Raw genomic sequence first — 19,502 nt, 5'->3', positions numbered from 1 at the left:
GTTTAGTTTACCTAGCTACATGTGAACACTGCAATGCATTTTATATAGGCCTTACAAAAAGGAAACTTAAGAACCGGATTTATAATCATCAATATGATATAAGGAAGAGAAATGAGCTGAATGCTCTGGCTAAACATGTGATTTTGAATCCACTGCACTCTTTTGTGTTCAGAGTACTGCAAGTGGTAGAAGTAACAGAACGAGGTGGTGACTATCCAAATCATTTAGAACTTAATGAACTTAAATGGATACTTAGATTAAGAGGCCACTATCCGCCAGGCCTGAACAATTATATCAGTATTAGATCCTTCCTAAATAATCAAGATGAATTTATCCTGAGATGATATTTTCTTTTAATAGTTTCCTTTTAGTATTCACATTAAATGATTTATCATGCATTTTCACTTGGATTTTGTTTACAACAAGGTAAAATTTTTTAACCTAACCTTTTTATACTGACATAATTACGGCTATTCAGCTTTTGCTTGGATTCTATTACTTCATATATAAAAATGTGTTTTTAAAGATATTCATAATGAATATTAATTTTGAATTCTATACTCATACTTATATTCGTATTATATAAATTCAAACATATTTATTATTACACATTATTTATATTCATATTAATATCTATATTTATTACTCATATTAATATATATATTCCATATATTTTTACTAACATATTTGTAATATATCTTAAAATATACATGTTTTTAGAATTTTTATAATAAATAGTTTTATATATAACATATGTTGAATAACTGAATATTTTATTTCAGCTTTGAAACATTTTAGCAATTTGTTTAAGCTCCTGCGCTATATAATTTTCTAGCGATACTAAAATAATATAAAAGAAAATTATAGTTGCAGCAAGCTCTTTTAATAGCTTCAAATACTGGAATTTTTTCTATATAGACATATAGATATCAGGCATGGTTAAATTCCAATATATCTTCAGCCAAGAAATGTTATTATGGTTTTTGAAGAACCTTTGACATGTCCGTATTTACAGTTTACATTTTATTTATTATGCTGTAACGTTTACTGAGATGAGCTTTGAGCAATATTATAACATTGTAAAATACATATTACCATATTCTCATGTGTTTTTAACTTTTTATATAAATTTTAAAACATACACGACGTTTCATGTTGACTGTCCTTTAGCATTCAAGTTATTCATGTTTATAAATGCAGCCTCCCTGTTAAACATTCAATGTTTTAGTTTGGTCTTCTATGCCTTTAAATGTGTTATTACTGTATTTAATTGATTAATTTAACTTAACTGCTAATAGGCTAAGCCTTCCTATAAATTCACTGATATTAACACTATTAAATTGTCTGATGAAGCGTATGGTAGCATACGCGAAAGCGCTTACCTCTTTGTTTTTGTTTTATTTTAAATAATAAAAAGTTAACAATTGCTACGTGGCAGAGTCAGAAGTTTTATTATTATATAAATTTACTAAGTTGGGCATTAATCCCTATGTCACCCAATGGGTTGCTAAATGGCTTACTGATAGAACCCACACTGTAAAAGTAGCCGACTCCAAATCCAGCAACAGACAAGTGACAAGTGGAGTACCTCAGGGTTCAGTCCTGGGGCCACTCTTGTTTGGCATCTACTTCTCTGAAGTACAGGTCAACACTAAGGGACTCTGGCTAACAAAGTTTGCAGATGACTGCAAACTGGGAGCCATTATTGAATCCCCAAATGATGTGGATACTCTACAAAAGGGCCTTACAGAAACAGATGCTTGGTGCCAGAGCCATGGGCTCAAGCTCAATGCCAAGAAATGTATTGTTATCCCTTTGGGAAAAACATGTATCCATGAATTACCATATAGGTGGCAGTACACTAAACACAGAAAGTGTGATAAGAGACTTAGGGACACAGGTGGACAGTGGTCTCACCTTCGATAACCACATCGCCACAACAGTCAGGAAATCCTTCTATGTGGCACACCTCATCATGAAGGGCTTTTCTTCCAGAAAAAAGGAGGTCATTTTCCCACTGTACTCATCCCTCATTAGACCCATTATAGAATACAACGCCCCATTTGGTATGTACCTCTCAAGACATCTACAACAACTGGAAAGGCCTCAGAAATACCTCACTAAAAGAATCACAGGCCTAAAGCAGATACCCTACGCTGACCGCCTTAAAAAACTCCAGCTATACTCTGTCGCATATCGTCTACTCAGAGGCGATCTCTGCTTAACATTCAAGGCCATGTCAAACCCAGAGCTGTTGGACATGCTACACTTAAAGAAATCCCAATCCCTCAGAGCTACACGCTCCAGGGATCTAAACCTTGTCATCACAATAAACAAAACATTCTGGAGGGATAGGTTCCTGACCCAGAGACCCCCCAGACTCTGGAATAGACTGCCCATACATGTCAAGCAGAGTGCCTCTTTGGACCTTTTCAAGAGGAACCTTGACGATTGGATGGGAGAAAGGAAATTCACCCCAGTGATCACATCAGTCGCCCTGCTAGACAGGGGTCCAGGAAAGTAAATAATGTGGGAAGAAATAGCCAGGGAATTGTTATGGCTAGGCTTGTATAGGCCCTAGGGCTGATAGCCTAGTACCAACCTATGAACCTATGAACCTATGGTATTCCCAGCGGAAATGCTCTCTTAAGGTATGCAAGGTTTCACCAAAAGATAAATCCTCTGGTGGGGAGGCAGAGGGAATGGAATTCTCTGCATCTGAATCCTCATAGGTAGATAAGGGTAAGTCCTGGTAATCAGAGTGATCAAAGTCATCGAACTCATGGTCTGTAGAATCAGAAGGAAAATCAATTCTTTGTCTTTTAGAGGGGGAAGGCTGGCTTCCCCTAATTAAGGTTATAAGGTCTTCAGCCATTCTCAGCATTTGATTCTGTGGCATGGGAGCTTGAGCATGCACTTTTGTTGTCAGTTTTCTAGGCGTAGTGCGAACTCTGGGCCTGTGAAACTCGGTAGTTTTAGTCAAAAATGAAGTTGTTAGTTTAATACGAACATTGGAAGGTCAGAATACACCCTCAGAAGCCGGTGCCTGCACAGCGGCTCTGGACCCATTCAAGGTAGAGACATCTGCAGGTTCCATAGGCGAAGAAGCATTTTGCGGCATACCAGATTCTGAATGGGTCTCAGCAGAGGCCTGTGAATCTGTAGAAGTGGGTATCAGGGGCTGCAAAGGCACCACACTGAGTACTGGCGGACTGGCAACTAGCTTAACGGAAGCGTCGTCGGCAGTTTGGGACCTATGCGGTCTGTCTCTGTCTTTATCTTTACGTTTTTTCAGAAGATCGGTAGTCGGATGCCTTATCGACGCCATTTCAGAATACAGAGAACGAGAGCAAAAGAATTTAGTGACAAAGATAGCCCACCAATGAATAGTTTGGGCATTAAACAAGGCACAAAACTGACAGAGAGGAATGTCGTGGTCTGGGCCTAAACAGGTGACGCAGTAAGAATGAAAATCTCTGTGAGGTATTTGCTTTCCACAGGCAAGACAATTATTAACTTTTTCTGACATCTGTTAGATCAAGATAAAAGGATCCCCAATGGGGTACTTAGCTTTACAAGACTTCAGGTTTGAAACTCGAACAATGAAAATTCCAGGTAGCGGCTGACTGGCACTTGTGAACTGCTTTTGCTTTGGGCTCCCACGCTGCAAGAAAAGCTGATGCAATGGCGTCGGCTGCATGTTTTATACCTCTGATGACCTGATGTCATGGAAGAGGTGACAGCATCCGATGCAGAAATCCCAAGACTCTGGTATTCAAGCTGACAGTGGGCTACCTGCAGGCAGATAACCCATGTGTGATGACTGCAACATTGAAACACGAAGAACATCCTAGCTTATCAGTCTCAACAAAAAGCTGAGATCCCTTATCAAATCCTCTAAAGCCAGCTATGAAGGCAGAATTGTGGCTGACACCAAAAACAACCACAAAGCCTTCTATAGGTATATCAGAAACCTCCAAGGTAATACCCAGATTTGCTCTGAGTTACTGCACAATGGCACTTCCTATACTGAGCCAACAGATATAGCCAATATACTGACCGATAGATTCAGTGCCAATTTTACCCCTCCCCCCAAGGGCCCTATCACAATACTAGAAGAAAGCCTGGTACCCACCATTTCTGTGGCACAGGTAAAAGCTGCTTTGTACAAAGCCAAGAACACAGCATCCATGGGACCTGATAATATCCCTGTCTGCATCCTACGTGAGCTACAAAACGAACTGGCACCACATCTGTGTGTCCTGTTCAGTCACAGCCTTACCTCATGCTATGTCCCTAACAAATGGCACACTGCTACAGTCATCCCGCTCAATAAAGGGGGAGCAACTACAGACCCTGGTAACTATTGCCCCATTAGCATGCCGAGCCTGGTATGGAAAGCTATGGAGTGCATCATCATGGACCTGCTTAACAAAGATATAGGCAATCTCCAAACAGTTTGGCTTTGTCAAGGGGAGATCCTGCCTGCTGAACCTGGTTGACTTCTTCGAGACAGTCACCAAGGCTGTGGATGAGGGTAAGGCAGTGCATGCAGCCTACCTCGACCTGGCTAAGGCCTTTGATACCATTCCCCACTCAGGTATCATTGATACACTGGGTTGCAAATTGGATCACAGACAGGACCCACAGAGTGAAAGTTGCGGATTCCAAGTCAGACTGTCGACCAGTCACAAGTGGAGTCCCACAGGGCTCAGTCCTGGGCCCTCTCCTGTTTGGCATCTACTTCTAAGAAGTCCAGGCCAACACAGAAGGACTCTGGCTGACCAAGTTTGCTGATGACTGCAAGCTAGAAGTCATTATCTACTCCCCAAATGATGCAGACATCCTACAAAAGGGCCTCTCTGAGACCAAGGACTGGTGTCAGAACCAGGGTCTGAAGCTTAAAGTCAAAAAGTGTGTTATCATCCCCTTTGGAAAAAACTCAGTTCCCTTGAATTACCACATTGATGGGAGTCCACTGAACACTGAGAGTTCTGGGCACCCAGGTCGACAGCCACCTCACCTTCGACCACCACATTGCCACTGTGGTGAGAAAGTCCTTCTACATGACACATCTTATAACCAAAGGTTTCACATCCAGGAAGAAAGAGGTCATCATCCCTCTCTACTCATCCCTCATTAGACCAATCATCAAATATAATGCCCCATTTGGCATGTACCAGACCAGACACCTACAACAGCTGGAGAGGCCACAATAGTACCTCACAAAAAAGATCCTAGGCCTTAAACACATGTCCTACATGGACAGACTCAAGAAACTTCAGCTATTCTTAGTCTCTTATCATCTACTTAAAGGTGACCTTTGCTTGACTTACAAAGCAATGTCCAATACAGCCCTACTTGAAATGCTCCACCTAAAGAAATCCCAATCTCCCTGTGCCACATCCGCCAGAGATCACATCCTCATCACCATAATTAACAGAACATGCTGGAGGGACAGGTTCATTTGCCAAAGACTGCCCATACTCTGAAATAACCTTCCCATTCATGTCAAGCAGAGCACCTTGCTGGTCCTATTCAAGAGATATCCTGACGAGTGGATGGGTAACAGAAAGTTCAGCCCAGGGATCACTCCAGTTGCCCTAGTGGATAAGGGCACTGTGACCTAACATCAGATGGCACGGTGCCTGGGGAATTTTTTTGGGCTAAGCTTGTAAAGGCTCCAGGGGCATTAGCATAGTACACACCTATGAACCTATGAACCTATGAAATTGAGTTGGCATATTGTGTTTATAAAACATTTGTGATGTACTTGTTTTGCAATACAAACACCTTTATGTAGCCAGTCTTGATAACATCTTTCTAATTGACTTAGGCGAAACTGGTTCATGGCATCTAGCATCTGATCCTATTATGTAGTTGCCAGTCACTTACTACCCCAGAATCATTTCATAGCTCCAGTCCTCAATCACTCACCAAATTAATCAGTAATTTTGCTTTCTCTGTGCTGTTAGCATGTGGCATTGGCAATACCAGAAAGAAGGCCAATGTGCTAACCACCTTCTGAAGAGCTCCCCAAACTCCCTTTGCAAGGTATCTTCAGCTATATCAGTAGCCACATGAAATGGCACACAAAGCTGCAGCATGTGTTTGAATGTTTTTTTAGGTGACTCACAGTATCTTGACCAAAACAAAACTGAAGCACAAAACAGTGACCGGCCACAATGGAGTATGGGTAATGGTCCTGATTCTCTCCCCAACCTTCGCATGAACCATATTAAATCCCATTTTGGAGATTAAAATTTTTGAGTTTTAATTTTTGTTGGTTGCCATTCTGTGAGTCGATGGAAAAATGTTTGCAATATAGGAATATAATCATCACACATACACCATAACATCAAGTTCCTCCCCTCATTTTCTGACTGCTTACAACAGACTTGATTTACTCTGTCCATTGTGAGGCATTGCAGGGTCTCCATCCAGACTAAATATCATCTCTTTTCTGCCCACCTAACATAGCCTGTAATTAAATTTCATGATATAAGCATACCAGTTCCTCTGTCAACAATCTCCCCTTCCCCTTCCATATTTGTTCTTCTTTACCGATCCTTCCTTGTAATTAATTTTGTATTCACTGAGGAAGAATGAAGTTCATGGTTAACTATCCCATTGACCACTAATCTGAAATCAAGTAAAAAAATTAATGCAGCTTGACAACTACTGAACTCTAAACTGCTGCAACCCTAGCCTGATAATGAATATCTTTTGTTTCATAAATTACCTCTGCTCTTAGTTCAGCTAACTTTTTGTCCATGCTGGATCGAGCCCCAAGTTCATCCTCAAGATCCTCGCACATGCGTCCAAGTTCATCTTGGTGGATCTCTTTCAAGATGTTCAACTATAAAAGTAAACAGAAGTTTAGGGTTACTGTAGCTGGAATCTATAGCGCTACTACATAATATAATGTGTGCTAATATGACACTTCAGGACATTTTATATTTCAGGTTGTATGAACTATTAACACAACACTAACAATAAGTAATAAATAATAATTAATAGACTACACAGAACACTGTGGGATTCCACTGGGAAAATAATGGCAGGCTGTCCTGATTCAGAAATGTGATTAAATAACTCATTTGTTTCTGATTATCATATAGAATAACCATTTATATGAATATCTTCCATAAACTTCAAAGCAACATTTTATAAACTGGCCATTTTTACTCTACATATTCATACGTTTCTCATAAATAGAAATATTCTACTAAAAGAGTATTTTGTGGAAGTAAAAGAAACTTTAACAACTTCTGTTATATTTATTTATTTACTTGTTTTAGTTTGATAATCTGGTAAGTGGACTGGTCGACAGACCCTTTTAGCCATAACGTAGGCACAAAAGTGCAAGACACAAACAGAAAATTATGCACAGAATAAAGTATATAAAGAGTTGCATACACTTACAGTAACAAAACAGATACAAATGACCCACAAGGGCAGCTAGCCTAGTACTAATCTATGAACCTATGAACAATACATTTGTATGTTATTTATGCTTAAAATACAAGTGATATTATTTGTAGTATGTACAATTAAGGGAGGCATTCAACCAGAGGCCATTTGTTAAAAGTTCATCTTTAAAAGAAAGATGTGGTTACAGCATGAGTTGCAATGACTAGCCATGGTCAGTGAAGCTAAGCATTTGGTGCCCTAAACAATTGTCACTTTGTTTGTCACTAAATATTTAAAGTCTTTCATGCTGACTCAATTCTGCAGTGAATGAATGAATAAATAAATAAAATAATTTATTGTTTTCCTGGCCAGGCATGCGTACTAAGCATAATTATGTTAATTTCAAAGTTAGTGCCAAAGACATGCGTCTGGAGTGTTTCTCCCCGGGCCTCCGCTGAAAATTGGCTTCATTCCAAGTCGGACTTTCTCGGTAAACAAATGTTAAGTAAATAATAAATAACTGAAAAATAATTTCATTGCTGAGTTTAAAGATGGAAATGATAAACAAACAAGAATAACGATAAAAGAAACAAATTCAGTAAGTTGTGGAATGCAGCTATGTATAATACATAGTTGATTGAAAATGCTGTGCAGGGAATTCCCTTTTTCCAGAAATGTAATAACTTTAGAGGTTATTCTGCTCTTATACAGTATTTTGATAAGATTTGTTGGCTTGCACTATTTAGCCTAGTCCATTTGTTAGATAAGCTTGCAGTACAAGGAAGGGGAATGTTGACAGAACTGTGGGCAAACAAATTTGTAGAAAAAATGAATAACTCAAACCTTCAAAGTATTTGGTTCATGTGGGGAAACAAAAAGGAAACTCACATGTTGATCTCTTGTATACCTAGTCTGTTCCTAGCTTTTACTAAAGTTGTATCCAGAAACAGTGAAAAAAGAAAAGCAACAGGGTTAATAGTCCCAGCCCACATAAATTTGGCATATGCAAAGTAATTCTGCTTACTGAGCTTTTGTGGTTAGCTCAACTACCCCTAAATCCAAATAGAATGTTATTTTGTTCTTTGTTGCAAAGAATTGAGAAAGATTAGTGAGACAAAATGTAATGCCGGAAGAAGTATTCTTAAACATTATTTCTTTTCTTCATTGTTTGGTAAGCAGCCCATCCTTTTACCACCCAAATTTCTCTTCATTTTTAGGTTACTGCTTAAAATGATTTCTGAATATCATAATTCTCTTATCATTCACACCTGTACATAAACCTTCTGCCTTACTCTGAATAATATTTAAAGCTCATACAAATCTATTTACTACAAATAGGCATCATTTATTCACGCTATCAGCATGGTTTACAAGCATACCAACAGCAGCAGCATAAGCAGTAACTTAACTGCTTATTATTTCCCATTTAAACGACATACATCCCATTATTCACAGTTACAGCCTTTAAGTCTGAAGTCTACTGCAGCACCATCAGTGTCATAGCTGGCCTTGGGCATAGGAAAACTAGGCATTCATCTAAGGTGCCACTCTGGCAGGGGCACTTTTCCAGTAATCTGGATGGTGTAGGTAGACCAAGATGGGGGCACCAGGTGGTGCTGGGGGGGTGCTGTGGAGGCCTTTTGCCTAGGGCACCAGTTGAACAAAGGCCGTCACTGATCAGCGTAACATGTACAAAGGTAGACTGACAGTGCAACCTTGCCTTAGAAGGAGCCCCTAAGTAAATATTTAACAAACCTCTTCTGACATACCACTTATATAACTTATCTGCCTCCAGTTAGCTACTGTCTTGACCAAAAATATTTAACCTTTCCCACAAAAATAAATATATCATAGAATGTAATGTCCCCATATCCTAAAGCTTTACTGGTAAATATGTAATATGTATTATATTGTATATACATTGCCTGTTGCAAAACATGTATTACATTGTATCTGCATTGCATGCCTCTTGTGCTGTAAAAATTCTGAATAATCTGTATCATCACATAATTCTGTAACTACTTTTCTGTATTTCACTATTTTTATGGTTACATCTGTATGATATTACAGTCTGTATTTGCAACTTTTCTCCCCGAGCTTCTGCTGAAAATGGGTTCTTTTTGACACTGTTGGACCATGCCAGTAAACAAATGTCAAATGAATAAATAAATAAAGGTGAAAGGTAAATTTAACACCTTCTGATGTTACAGAATACGTTTCCCCTTAAAGTGAGAAGAAATCAGTCATTACATTCCATCAAAAATAAACTTGATATATTGCATGGGTAGCAAAATGGCGATGTAAGGTTATCTAGACTCTTACAGCCACTAGGTTGTACGCTTGATAATCAAACCTATAACTCTATGAACTTACTGGGTACAGCCCACTTAAAAGCCTTCTCTTAATTCAATGCAGTAACATAACTCTCCTATCTAACCCTATCTTCCTTCTGCAAGCAAGTCCCTAAGTACAAGTAAAGAATCAGTAATATCAGTAATATTTCTCTCCAGTACACTAACATTTTGACAGTTATTTGTTTAATTAATTATTCTGGTGATTGTTGACCATGGTGTCATAACACAGGCAGGGTCCAGTTAGAATGAAGGCTCAAAGATAAAAGGTCTAGACATACAAGAGTCAAAAACATAAATATAACTTCTACAGACACAGGCAAAAGAGTGTGTGTGTGTGTGTGTGTGTGTGTGTGTGTGTGTGTGTGTGTGTGTGTGTGTGTGTGTGTGTGTGTGTGTGTGTGTGTGTGTGCATGTGTGCGTGTGTGCGTGTGTGTGTGTGTGTGTGTGTGTGTGTGTGTGTGTGTGTGTGTGTGTGTGTGTGTGTGTGTGTGTGTGTGTGTGTGTGTGTGTGTGTAAATTGGTCCATGTTACAAAAGTAAGCAAACAAAAGCAAGCTTCATACATGCAATATTTACACAGTGATAACTTTGCTTTTAATTTTTGGTTCATTGCTGTTGTATTATAGTCTAAGCAAAACATAAGGTCAGCAGTGTGTATGCATACTGTACAATTAATATAGACATAGGTTTAAGACAATAGTACTTACAAAGTACAGTAAATCTATCAATAGTACACCTTATGTTCGACTTGATAAATTCTGTCAAAATACAAACATACACAGTAAGTCATGTGACAATGGATTAAGAGTAGAGGATACATATTAGAGTAGAAGATAGTTATTAATATGGTGTACCTCGTTAACAGCTTGATCTTGTTTTTAAACACTTTTATTAAATTAGCACTTAAGACACAGGCAAACATACATTAACAGAAAACAAACAATTTTAACCTTTTTCCATTTAAATGCAATATACATCACATATATTTTCTTTGCCACTATCATCAGTCCAACATTACAAAAATTGCTGAATTCCTACCTTCCCTTAAACCTCACTCCTCCTCTTCATGAATGTTATGCATGTACATCAACAGCCAATGTGAGCCTGCCCTTCCTGAGGGGAGGCAGTTGGCTTGGTCCCACCACAAGAAATCTGCTTGGGTAATGCCTTGTATCAAAGATCATTGCACTGGGACCCAGCAACCATGAACCCAGCCAATAAGGGTACACACTGTGAAGCATGCACTGCTATTGAGTTCAGCATAGCAGGATACTGTGTTGTACTGCCCAGCCAAATGGAGATATCTGTAGGTACAAAAACACAAAAATTCTAGACCCTAAAGCATGCCATTCAGAGAATGACTCTCATCCAGCCTGAACCACTATAAAGTATGCTACTTTATCCAGACACAAGGGGAATGAATCAGTCAGTACTGGATAGGATAGGCTTAATGGTGAAGGGCAGGTGATGGACAAAAAGAACTTTAGATGACACTTTTCAGCCCACTCTACAAGTCTTCTCAGCTCTCCTTGAATGTTTGTGCCATTTCCATCTTACAGTACTGTCATATGCTAATAAGATTTTCCAGTTTTCAGTGCCTCTCATGATCTGTGATATAAAGCTGCAAGAGATGACTGAACCCTGTAAAGTCCTAACTATTTTTCTTCCCTTTTTTAAGATTTGTCTAATTACATCTCTTTGCTTCCTGCTACCCAGCCATCCTTCTACTCATTTAGCCAGTTTCTCTTCTCTTCTTTCTTCTTTTCCAAATCTCCACAGTAAGCTTCCTCAGCCTTCTGTGTGGTAGTGAATCAAAGTATGCAGCACTGACTGTGCTTCATTTGTCATATTCCAGTGAAACACAGTCATAAACTCAGTCAGATGAGAATGACATGGACTGGGTTCCACAAATCCAGATTAGTTCTTACCAGCAGGCTTTTGTTCTCCAAAAAAAAAAGAAAATAAACAGCCTTTCTCGGTATGTTCTCCAAGATTTTCTCTGCTACCAAGATCAGGCTTATGTAATGTCCTTCTTCATGTCTCCCTCACCAATTTATGGTACGGTTCTAGCATGGTCTTTCTCCAGTCCTCAGAGACTCACTGCTGCTCAGTAACTAGAGTGGATCCATAAGTACACTCACCAGGTTTTGTACCATTAAGATGCTTGGGGGCATGCTGTCAGGGCCTTGTACATTACTGTCGCTTTACTCCTTGAAGTTCCTTTCTACACGTTTCCTTAGTATGTATCATATGCCCTCCCTCATGCTCAATTCTTTATTTCCCTCTTTTTAGCAAAGACAGAAGGGAATAATTCATTAAGAATTTCTACCTTTTTTCCCATCTCTTCTGTGCTCTTCTCACCTCTTGACCAGTCTTTGTGGCTCTGTTTTGATCCTCCTTCTTTCCCCCGAGCATCTAAAACGTGACTTCTTTCTACTCTTTACTCCTTTTCTATCTGTTTCCCCAGGTTTGCCATTGCTTTTCTTACTACCATTTTCTGCATACTCCTGACCACACTTCTCTCTTCCCTTCTTTTGCATAGAGTACCTAAATATCCTCACTGGTCTCTTTCTTCACCCTGCCTTGTTTTTTTTCCTAGCTCATTTTCCATATTTATCTGTGTGTTTCTCTTCATCTACAGGCCATTTGTTCCCTGCACTTGTCTCCAGTCCCCATTTTAGTCTCAGAAATCTACCCTACTTTCACATAGCCTACCTTTTTGTAGAGCTACACTCATGGTGAATCAGACTATTGCATAGTCACTGCTGGCCAAAACTGCTTTACTGCTAGATCTCAAACCAGCGTATCTTTGGTAAGTAGGAAGGTCAATATTTCCTCCAGCTCAGATATTGTTTCCTTCTTCCCTCTTCTTGAATTTTAATAGCAACTTACTAAATGCAATACTGCTGTTTTGGGTATTCATAGGTTCATAGGTGTGTACTAGGCTAATGGCCCTGGAGCCTTTACAAGCCTAGCCCATAGAAGTGCCCTGGCATTGTGCTGTCCGACGTTAGTTCCCAGTGCCTCTATCAAGCAGAGCCACTGGAGTGATCCCCAGGGTGAACTTTCTATTTCCCATCCACTCATCAAGATTTCTCTTGAAGAGGGCCAATGAGGTGCTCTGCTTGACATGTATGGGAAGTCTATTCCACAGCATGGGCAGTCTTTGGTTATGAACTTGTCCCTCCAGCATGTTCTGCTGATTGTGGTAATGAGGTTGAGGTCTCTGGAGCATGTGGTGCGAAGGGATAGGGATTTCTTTAGATATAGCATTTCTAACAGAGCTGGGTCAGACATGGCTTTGTAAGTCAAGCAGTCAGTAGACAATATGAGAAAGAGAACAGCTGGAGTTTTTGAGGCTGTCCATGTAGGACATGTGTTTAAGGCTTAGGATCCTCTTCTGAGGTACTTTTGTGGCCTTTCCAGCTGTTGCACGTATCTAGTCAGGTACATGCCAAATGGGTCATTATACTCTATGATTTTTCTAATGAGGGAAGAGTAGAGAGAGATGATGACCTCTTTCTTCCTGGACTCAAAACCCTTGGTAATGAGATGTGCTACATAGAAGGACTTTCTGACCACAGTGGCAATGTGATGGTCAAAGGAGAGGTTGCTGTCAACCTGTGTCCCCAGATCTCTTATAATGCCTTTGGTGTTCAGTGGGCTCCCATCGATGTTGTAATTAGTGGGAACTGAGTTTTTCCCAAAGGGGATGACGACGCATTTTTGACATTAAGCTTAAGGCCATGGTTTTGACACTAGTCATTGGTCTCAGTGAGGCCTTTCTGTAGACTGTCTACATCACTTGTGGAGTTAATAATGGCTCTCAGCTTGCAGTCATCTGCGAACTTGGTCAGCCAGAGTCCCATCCGTGTTGGTCTAGACTTCTGAGAAGTAGATTCCAAACAGGAGAAGACACAGGACCGATCCCTGTGGGACTCCACTTGTGACTGGTCGGCAGTCTAACTTGAAGTCTGCTACTTTCTCAGTGTGGGTTCTATCTGTGAGCCAATTTCAAACCCATCTAGTGATATAGGGGTTGATGCCTAGTTTGGTGAGTTTATCAATAATTCCTGAGTGGAGAATGGTACCAAATACCTTGGCCAGATCGTGGTAGGCTGTATGAACTGCCTTGCCCTCATTCACTGCTTTGGTGACTGACTCAAAGAAGTCAACCAGGTTGAGCAGGCATGATCTACCTTTCACAAACCAAATTGTGTGGGATCTAGAGTTTGGAGATTACCTACATCCTTGTTAATTCAGTCCATGACGATGCGCACCATAGCCTTACATATCAGACTCATCAGGCTAATGGGGCGATAATTCCCAGGGTCTGGAGTTGCTCCCCCTTTATAGAGAGGGATGACTGTAGCAGTGCTCCATTCAGTAGGAACAAAGCCTGAGGTGAGACTGTGATTGAACAGGGCACACATATGTGCCAGTTCACTTTGTAGTTCATGTAGAACACATCCTGGGATACTGTCAGGTCGCATGCAAGCTGTATTCTTGGCCTTGGACAATGCAGCTTTAACCTGTGCTGCAGTAATGCTGGGTGCCTGGCATTCCTCTAGTATTGTGATTGGTCCTTTGGGGGGGGATAGGGGTAAAGTTGGCACTGAATCTGTCAGCCAGTATGTTGGCAATATCTGTTGGCTCAGTATAGGAGGTACCATTGTGCAGTAACTCATAGCAAACCTGGGTATTGTCATGGAGATTCTTGATATACCTATAAAAGGCTTTGTGGAAAGGCTGCAGAAAGACCTCACTAAAAGAATCACAGGCCTAAAGCAGATGCCCTACGCTGACCACCTTAAAAAACTCCAGCTGTACTCTGTTGCATATCGTCTACTCAGAGGCGATCTCTGCTTAACATATAAGGCCATGTCAAACCCAGAGCTGTTGGACATGCTACACTTAAAGAAATCCCAATCCCTCAGAGCCACAAACTCCAGGGATCTAAACCTTATCATCACAATAAACAAAACATGCTGGAGGGATAGGTTCCTGGCCCAGAGACTCTCCAGGCTCTGGAATAGATTGCCCATACATGTCAAGCAGAGTGCCTCTTTTGCCCTCTTCAAAAGGAACCTTGACGATTGGATGGGAGAAAGGAAATTCACCCTGGGGATCACGTCAGTCACCCTGCTAGACAGGGGTCCAGGGAAGTAAACAGTGGGAAGAAATAGCCAGGGAATTTTTGTGGCTAGGCTTGTATAGGCCCTAGGGCTGATAGCCTAGTACCAACATATGAACCTATGGTTGTTGCCTGCCATAATTCTGCCTTCATAGCTGGCTTTAGAGGTTTTGATGAGGGATCTCAACTTTTTGTTGAGGCTAATAAGGGAGTTTTTCCAGTCTTGAGAGTTTATTAATGGCAGAGGACCACCACATTGGCTTCCTTTTTTTGGAGGAGAGCGTCTTGGTTCTGTTGGGTATGGCTAATTCCATGCATTTGTGTACGTGTTTGTATAATTCGGCAGTCATGCATCTATTTTCCATTGACATGGGTACCGTGAACTTAGCCACCTCTGTTTTTAAGAGCCCAAAGTCAGCTTTGGAGACGTTTTTCATGTTGGTTACCTTTTGCACTATGGCGGGTGACGTGGATTTCCATGGTGATTAGTTTGCGGTTGGATCTAACCAGGGAGGAATTGACTACTGGTGTAGAGCAACGGTTGCCATGTTAGTAATAACTAGGTCAAGGATGTTGCTTCCTTTAGTGGGGGTAAGAATGAGCTGGTCCAGGCCATTGGAATTGATGAATTCCAGGAAGCGTTGGGCCAGTGTATTGGTGCATGAGTAGTTTTCCCAGTTGATAGAGGGGTAGTTGAAGTCACCTAGTATGAGAGTGGTGGGTTAGACTCTAATAGGGGTGCTTAGGAACATGGAGTGAGAGTCTTGGGACATGGTTGGGGACCTATAGCAGGCTATGACCTGAATCACCATCTTACCCAATGTTAGTTGTAGCTGAAGTATCTCAGATGCATTATACTGGGCTACTAGTCTGGTGGTGTGCATATCCTTTATGAATATGGAGAAACCACTGCCTTTGGAGTTTCAGCCCATGTCCTGGGGCCGAAAGGTGTTGAATGAGTTATAGCATGGTAGTGCAGGGGTGCTTTCTGCTGCTTTAAACCACGTCTCCATTACAGCACAAATGTCGGTGTTCTCCATTTTGAGGAGTGCTTCGAGCAAGTGCATCTTGAGATTTAGACTTCTAGTGTTGAGCAGCATGACCCTCAGATTGCATTTATTTACAGCTGTTACTGTGGTAATTTGGTCTTTGGAACATCACCTAAAAAGTCTCTATGGGGTGGCAAGAGCCTTAGCCAGTATCCGGAAACCCAGGGGTGACAGATGCAGGCCATCTCTGGCAAAGCAATGAGGTCTGTCAATCATGTCATCCCAAGCAGACAGATACTGGATCCCCTTAGAATGACACCAGAAATGTAGCCAATTGTTGAAGTCAATCATTTTCTGCTTGTACTGTGGTATCATTCTGGGTGATGGTAGGATGCTGCTCAGAGCTAGGGTCATACCTACCTGGGCCACATAATGCGAGAGCTCCTCCATGTCTCTTTTCATGTAGTTCAGGGAGGTGCGTCTAATCATTCACACCCACATGGACAGTGACAGAGTCATACTTGTACTTGTTGTGCAGTGACCAGAGTGCGTGTGCTATGTGTCAGATTCTGACACCTGATAGACAGCTGACTGTTACCTTCCCCTTATTCAACCTAGTGAGTGGGACATCAGTGTGCCTCACTATTAAATCCCCTATAAATAGTGTATTGGGCAAGTTGTTTTGCCTTTGCCTTAGGGGCCTAGGTGGAGGGGCACACTGCATAGGTGAAATATGTCTCTTGTGGTTTGTGCTGTGTTGTGGTGGTCAAGTGCATTTCTGCCTTGGAATTCTGTGCTGTTTGGGTAGATTTCTAATGAGAGCTTCTGGAAAGGTGTGTGTGTGGTTTGTGTTTTTATGTGAAAACTGTGATGGTGGGTGTTCTGGAGGGCTATGTGTTGCATGTGGTGTTGTGCAGCTGTTGACCTTCTCCTCTTGACCAGCTACTCCAGTCTTGGCTTGAGAGTGCATGGCTTCCAATTGGGATATAAAAGTGCATCTCTCAGAAGTCTGAGTGTTGGCAGGTAAAAGGAGAGGGTTGTCTGTGTACATGAGGCAGTTGCTACACTGCCTCAGAATGCCCAAGTTCACCAGGTTAATAGGAGAAAGCATAGGGGAACTGACCTTTAGACATGCCAGGAGGGATGGTCATTATTACTAAGTACTGGAGCTATTTCCTTATATATTCCTTTTACAGGAAAAATGTCACTGAAGGTGTCTGACTCTGTACAGAGCACTGCCAAACTCTTGAGGAGAAACTAATACATAGATCTTGAAAATTTAAAGATGAAGTATTTAGGCAGATATTCTGAAGTTAGAAACAAATCAAGCAGTACTTACTGAAAACAAAGAATTAGCTTGTCAAGAATGATGAAAAGTGGGCTACTGCCTGGCTACTACTAATGCTGGTCTCTGCACAGCTTCACTCTGTTCATCGACAGTGTGCCTTTTACCAGTTCTCAGGTTGTTTTGTGGAGGAAATACAGCTATAAAACCATTTCTGAATTCATTAGTGTTTTGTAAGATACAAGGGTCAGCCTCCTCAGATGATCTATAGTTAAACAATGTAACATGTGCAATCACAACGGATAAATGCAAAAATATTAAGCAGATAATGCAAAAATGCTGACAAACTGAAAAACATCAAAACAATATTTTGAAGTGGGCAAGCCTCCTGCTCCAATAATATGAGGGTGCCATAACTGCCGCACGCCTACATCTTTAAACATACTAACTCAAAGACCACAGAACTCTTAGGACAAAGAGAAACTTCCATACTCCACAGTTCTGTGATCTCATTGAATTTAATACACATTTTTCAACAAAACCTTGCTATTCCCAGTTGGCCTAACCACTGTGCAATATTCACTGTGTAAAACCTTCCTCACTCCTCAGAAATACTTAAGTACTCTTTGATCATTATTGCAGACTGTACAGCTACATCAGCACTAAGTTTATTTTTTCTCAAAATTGCTATTTTGCATTTTTTTCAGTATGCTGTGCTTAGAATCAAGGGCCACAACATAATTTCCAGCTTTTTCAGTGCATTCATTTATATTATCACTACACACCATTCAAAAACTTGTTTCTTAAACTATTCACTATAATGATTATGACCTTTGCAGAAGATATATTTGACATTTTAACACTCATTTCTAAAAGACAGCTTGCCTCATGTAAAGCATATTTTTGGCTGACCTGCATAAAATAGCCTTTTTCTATTTTTTACACAAAGACATACAATTATGAAGATGGTGTATGGCTCTATTAACAGATCTCAGCATGACTTAAACTTTCCAGCCATGCACTCAGTTTCCGTCATTATCGGATTCAGGCATTAACACATTAGTTACAGTACAATAGATTTCAGGGCATTTTCTGTATGAACTAGTACAATAATAATGAGCCTGATCATACAATGTCTTAACGTGAAAATAATAAAACAAATCTTCATACTTTCTCAAATGTTTCATTGAATTTTTTAAAGCCATCATATCTTCAAAGGGCTACATCAAGAATTATTTTTGCTTCTATATTTCACAAAACATGAATTTCCTAGACCATTAAGCCCAAGTGTTTTGAGTATATTTTTATCCACAAAGCTTCTCTGAAAGACACCCTTTAAATCCCATTTGAAAAGAAGAAATGTATAACATTCTTTCTTACTGCAGACTAAGCTTTATTGAAAGCACTCACTTTCAGCACTTCTGCAAATAATTTTGTAGTATTTGTGGTTTGCAGGGGCCCCTAAAGTATCTGATTTTTTTAGCTGCATTGTATTCAAGCAGATGGAATTTTTAATGTCCCTCACCACTTGTTTATATCACTGATGCACACATTTCCCAAGAAAACATACTAAAATAAACTATTAAAACAAACCAACAAATTCAACTGTTCCACTAATGGCACTAACATATAGCTAAAATTATAAATAAAACACAAACTTTAATAAAATAAAAAAGCTCTCACCAGAAAACACTTTCATCTCACAAAAAAGACCAAAGCGCTTACTAGTTACAATTTTATTTTAGTAAAGATTTTAATAAGTCGCTCCTTGTTGTCTATATGTGTTACTACTTGTTTTAGTGTTTTTCAAGTGTATTTCTTGGTGGCCATTTTTTTTTTTTATTCTGACTGAAAATTATTATAAAAAATGTTACCATCACCAAATGGCTCTGTCAGTATGACTGAACAAGAAAACCCACTTACTTTCCAATATTCTAAAAAAATAATCTTTAAGAAGGCAGCAGAAACAAACAGATTTAATGTAATCAGTCTGGACACAAAAAAATCATGAGATCTGATGGAACAATTTTCCCCAGCATCTGTTCCAGTAGTTGCCTCAGTGTGATCCATTGTGGTATGACTGTATTGTGGCTCCAGACAAAATGGTAGCTATCCACTGGCTCTGTAAGCAAGACCACCACAAAGGCAAGTAACAGAATTTATACTATCCACATTTCCGGGGAATGTTGCCTCTTGTATCAAACATTAAATAAGGCAAATCTTATATTTGGTACAATAACTCTTTTTTGATCTTAATGGCTTTAGATCTCAAATTCACCTCATCTAGCACTACATTCACAACCTGGTCCCATAAGCCCACTGAAGATG

The 19,502-nt window shown here is 40.1% G+C and overlaps 1 protein-coding gene across 1 annotated transcript in view; it reads right to left on the bottom strand.

Moving 5' to 3' along the window:
* Positions 1–19,502, bottom strand: part of CCDC102A (coiled-coil domain containing 102A) — a 402,094-nt gene that overhangs the window by 253,246 nt on the left and 129,346 nt on the right. The window contains exon 5 of the mRNA XM_044081499.1: positions 6,743–6,859. Within this exon, the coding sequence (XP_043937434.1) occupies positions 6,743–6,859 (117 nt within the window). The remainder of the gene's footprint in view (positions 1–6,742; positions 6,860–19,502) is intronic.

The sequence above is a fragment of the Protopterus annectens genome, chromosome 8.part0, assembly GCF_019279795.1.
Source record: "Protopterus annectens isolate FY-2018-M chromosome 8.part0, PAN1.0, whole genome shotgun sequence".
NCBI classification, from domain to species: domain Eukaryota; kingdom Metazoa; phylum Chordata; order Ceratodontiformes; family Protopteridae; genus Protopterus; species Protopterus annectens.
The sequence above is the reverse complement of the archived record's forward strand: the minus strand, read 5'-3'. Positions and strand labels throughout refer to the sequence as shown.